The sequence below is a fragment of the Notothenia rossii genome, assembly GCF_949606895.1.
Source record: "Notothenia rossii genome assembly, chromosome: 1".
Classification (NCBI taxonomy): domain Eukaryota; kingdom Metazoa; phylum Chordata; class Actinopteri; order Perciformes; family Nototheniidae; genus Notothenia; species Notothenia rossii.
In genome coordinates this window covers 9,586,996-9,591,696 of record NC_136912.1, presented here as the reverse complement: position 1 = coordinate 9,591,696, position 4,701 = coordinate 9,586,996, and the positions used below count along the sequence as shown (strand labels likewise).

The window sequence follows — 4,701 nt, the reverse complement described above, 5'->3', positions numbered from 1 at the left end:
CCGTATTGAGTATGTACGTCGCTCTGGATAAAAGCGTCTAACAAGTGTCATGTCATGTAATCTCTACCCCAGACCCATGTGTTTAGCTAGTTCTGAGAGAAGAATCATAAAGCTAAAACAGGCAAAGCACTCTAACCTCTATCAGCTGACGCCAACAGGTAGGAACAGAGAGTCCACACATTGAGCTCAGTGAGGGCAGGGCAGACTGATACACTGGGTCAAAGTCATGGGTTCCCTAACATGATGTAATCATCTCCTAACGCAGCTGCTGTTGTGTGACAGATCCCTGATGTGCGCTGGGAGGACGTTGGAGGTCTTCATCAGGTGAAGAAGGAGATCCTGGACACGGTGCAGCTCCCTCTGCAGCGCCCGGAGCTCCTGTCTCTGGGTCTGAACCGGACCGGGGTCCTGCTCTACGGACCCCCAGGGACCGGGAAAACCCTGCTGGCCAAAGCCGTGGCCACTGAGTGCTCCATGACATTCCTCAGGTAGGACTACACTTCAGGGTTTGAACATTTTTCTACCACCATTTCTTTGAACCAGTCAGAATTCATTTCAAGGATTTGTGTTTTTTTAAAGCACTTTGATGCCTCATTTTGAAATGGGCTATGTAAATCAATTCTCCTAGCCTATATTTAGTAAATGTTGGTTAAAGTGCTCTGCTAACATTTGTAGTTTGTGTGTTTCAGTGTGAAAGGCCCAGAGCTCATCAACATGTACGTGGGTCAGAGTGAAGAGAACATCAGAGAAGGTCTGTTTTATCTCGAGGGTCATTCTGGTGTTCTTCAGCTTGGTGGATGTGTGAGATGAATGAATGTGTGTGTGTGTCCAGTGTTCCTCAGGGCCCGCTCAGCAGCGCCCTGTGTGATCTTCTTCGATGAGCTGGACTCTCTGGCTCCCAGCAGGGGGCGCAGCGGGGACTCTGGGGGGGTGATGGACAGGTGAGGGTTTACCTGAGCTGATTACAAAGCAACAAAACACCAGTCAGAGATAACGGGGACCAGAAATGGTGTCTTCGTCAGTATCTGTGTGCGTCCACATCGAACCATCTATTACATTTGACTTCTACGTCACAAAAAAGATGTGCCGTGTGCCGTGTGCTTGCCTTTTTAAGAATATAAAAGTGTGTTTGACTCTCTCGTACAGAGTGGTGTCTCAGCTGCTGGCCGAGCTCGACGCTCTGCAGTCGTCCGTCGGGGTTTTTGTCATCGGAGCCACAAACCGTCCAGATCTGCTCGACCAATCGCTGCTGAGGCCCGGCAGGTCAGAGGTCACACACACACGCAGAAAACTTCAATCCTTGCAGAATATTTATTGTGATCTCGGGAAGCTTTAGTCTCTTGAAGTTTAAGTACCGTAAAACCTTGGAATAAACGTGTTGTTTCCCACATGAAGGATATAACGATCCCATTGAGCCCAGGCATATTCAATCCTGTCTGACTTCCTCTAGTTCCAAACACATGTGACAGTTGTGTCTGTGAAATGTTAAACACCTTGTGGTCTTTGTTTGTTCTTCAGGTTTGATAAACTGGTTTATGTTGGAATCAACGAGGACCGAGGATCCCAGCTGCAGGTTCTCCAGGCCATCCTCAGAAAGTAAGAACTGCTTGTTTCTTTCTAACGGCCCGTCCACACTTCAGCTTCAAAAACGGTTTCCAACGCGTCTGCCCATTCACTTTGAATGCGGTGACGTCACGTTGCCTCGCTTTACGCCGAACTGAATTGTGGGTAGCAGAGCGGAGCTTTCCTGGCGTTTCAGGCTACAAAAGTTGAGCAATGTTCAACTTTTGAAGCTTCTGAAGCTTTCGGTGGAAGCGTCAGCCAATCAAATCATATGCCAGTACAAGCTCTAGCCAATCAAACCGCTGCTTGTGTGTCAGGGGCGGGAGATTCATGTGATTGGTTGTTGGTCGAGCTTCAGACACGCCCGCCGGCAAGCTTTTTTTTGAAGCTGTAGTGTGGTCGGGCCGTAAGATGTTCTCCAAACTTTTAAGGACTTCAAGGACCTGTGGCTGCCATTAACCAAGAAATGATCAAATGTACACGGTCATAAATGCATTATGTGTGCAGGTGAGAATTTGAATATATTAGAAAACGGAGAATACATATTCAGTATAAAATACAATTCTTCCATTAATTTTATTTATTTACAAACAAACAGTGCAAAAATCTCCCTCAATGCGCAAGAACATTATATATTTAAAACATAATCGGTTTAAAAAAGCACAAATGTTGTAGAAGAAGATCATTCCTTTTTACTTAGTTAGTAATACATATCATATTCTATTTACGTGTATATAGAATACTTGCACTATTTTTTATTTGTCATTTTGTATTTGATATATGTTGCATCGTTGGAGGAGCTCGGGTCATAAGATTTCCATTGCCATTTGTACACTGTAGCTTATGTACACATGACATTAACACCTTTGAATCAACTATGTGGATGTTTTGGAAGATTTTGTGTTCCACATAAATGAATGAATGTTGTGTTCAGGTTCCAGGTGGACTCTGCGGTGGACCTGCAGCAGGTGGTGGATCGCTGCCCGGATCACATGACCGGCGCCGACCTGTACGCTCTGTGTTCAGACGCCATGACGGCCGCCATCAAGAGGAAGATCTCTCTCATCGATGAGGGTGAGAAAATCAGAATACCTTTATTCGTCCCACAGAGGGGAACTTTGCGTTTGCTACAGCAAGAAAAGACAGCTTAATATTACTTAAAGGTAGGGTAGGTAAGAATGGAGAAACCAGCTCGAGTGCGCTAGAATTTGAAAATACACAACCGAAAAGATTCTGCCCCTTCCTTCAGACTTCCTTACAGAGCCCCTCCTCCAACACACGCGAACATGACCAATGAGGGCACGAGATAAGTTTGTGCACAGATGGAAGGCTGACAGGCAGGTAGGCCATCCAGTTACTTTAGCCGGGCCGGCTCAGATGATTGGTCGTGCTTTTTACAGCGCCACGGCTTCCACAGATGATATTTTTAATGGATTTATGGTCAAAGCATTTAATGTATTAATTGCTATCGGGATGTTAAGAGCATTCCATGGAATATAACAAAAAGTGTTTCTGAAGTGAATTACCTACCCCACCTTTAGGAAGCATGTATTAAAAAATTATGAAGATACAAAATTTAAAATATTTTCGGATATGTGTAATTAAGTAGATAATTTGTTTATATATAATTTAGAATTAGTAATATTTTTGTATGTCAATTTGACACTGTTTAATTTTGTATTCATATCATAATTCTCATGTTAAATTCCATTATCATTTTTTTTATTATTGTTTTACACATTTGAAATAAATCAAATCAAAAATTACACAATTTAGAAAATACACTGAACTAAAAACCCACGTCCAACAGGAAGTGGACTTAAACGTTTTCTAAGCATCAGTCCTGTGTGTGGTTGTCATAAAGCACCACAGTTTGTCTCGGCTTGTAATGTCCCTGTCTCTCCTGTCTCTCAGGTCTGGACTCGGAGGAATCTCCTGTCCTCGTCACCGTTGAGGATTTCTCTTCAGCGTTGGATAACTTCAAGCCGTCAGTTTCCGAGGAGGAGCTTCTGAGATACAGAAACATTCAACAGAAACTCACCGCAAAGTAGAAGCTGACGGTGCTCACTCTCCTAAAAACACAAGGACTCTGACAATGGTTTAATTGAAAATGCCATCATGTATGAAGAACATCTTGTTTGTAATATACTGTAAATGAAGTTAATTTATTTAATTGTGAAATGTAATTAATAAATAGAGAAGTTAATTTTCACAGATGCATTGTTTTTTCCCTCATGAAAGCACAGTCACTACACCATCTGCGTCACGAGTCAGATCAGCCAATCAGGTGGAGGATTTCTCTACGAACAAAAGTCTAACGTGATTTCTGTGGATTTTGATAAAAAACATGTATTTTATTAACAATAAGTGACTACTATTCTAACATGCCAGCCCTGAGTTTACTGCAGTACCCGTGCCTTATACTGTTATGACTGAGTCGGTGCATTAACATTGGTTATAGGTACAATCATTTTTCTTTATTTTAGTAAACAAATCCTTTTAATTAGGTCACTTCATGTTATATATATATATCAGTTAACATTATACTATAACTTTTTTCATCATGCTATGACTTTTCAACACCCAATTGTCATGATATCCAGAACCTTCTGAATGTGCTGGTGGATCTGTATTTTATCCATCCTAAACCAATACAAATATTCAGTGACACTTCAAATTACGTCTGTAGTTTATTTTTGAAAAACACTTTTTTTTACAGCAGGTCGAAATGGTTAACAAAGACACGGTTCGCTTTGATGGAAGTTAAGGATTTAAAAAGCCTGAAATAGAGATTCATCAGATAAGTTGAGATGTTTGCTTTTACTGCTTCAGCTCAACATGATGAATGTGTTTTATTAGTTTGTGAATCAAAAGCTAAGTGTGTATTACTTCTACCATATGACTGCCATACAGCTACCATGACAACACTAGACGAACACCTCAAGAGTGGCGATCTGGAGACATTTGAATCTGAAGAAAAGTACAGGATTGCCTTTCTCACTGGTCACATACACTCAGACCCAGTGGTAGCACATTAACACCAGAAAAGTTGACAGTTAGCTGATTGTAAAACCCCAAAATGTGGCAATTCATTGAAACACTCAGGTGGTGTTGAACAGAATGAGACTGAAGGCTTGA

At 41.8% G+C, this 4,701-nt stretch overlaps 1 protein-coding gene across 1 annotated transcript; it reads left to right on the top strand.

The window, feature by feature from the left end:
* The first annotated feature begins 203 nt into the window (after nt 1-203).
* Nucleotides 204-3,775, top strand: pex6 (peroxisomal biogenesis factor 6). Its single transcript, XM_079681555.1, has 7 exons — nt 204-488; nt 690-751; nt 833-941; nt 1,147-1,263; nt 1,519-1,596; nt 2,498-2,637; nt 3,478-3,775. Exons 1-7 carry the CDS (start codon nt 475-477, stop codon nt 3,612-3,614), a joined length of 657 nt encoding a protein of 218 aa, XP_079537681.1. The 5' UTR covers nt 204-474; the 3' UTR covers nt 3,615-3,775.
* The last annotated feature ends 926 nt before the right edge of the window (nt 3,776-4,701 follow it).

Coding starts and splice junctions, on each gene's coding strand:
- pex6 (XM_079681555.1), top strand. Junction 752..832: donor TGAAGAGAACATCAGAGAAG/GTCTGTTTTATC, acceptor GTGTGTGTCCAG/TGTTCCTCAGGGCCCGCTCA. Junction 1,597..2,497: donor CTCCAGGCCATCCTCAGAAA/GTAAGAACTGCT, acceptor TGTTGTGTTCAG/GTTCCAGGTGGACTCTGCGG.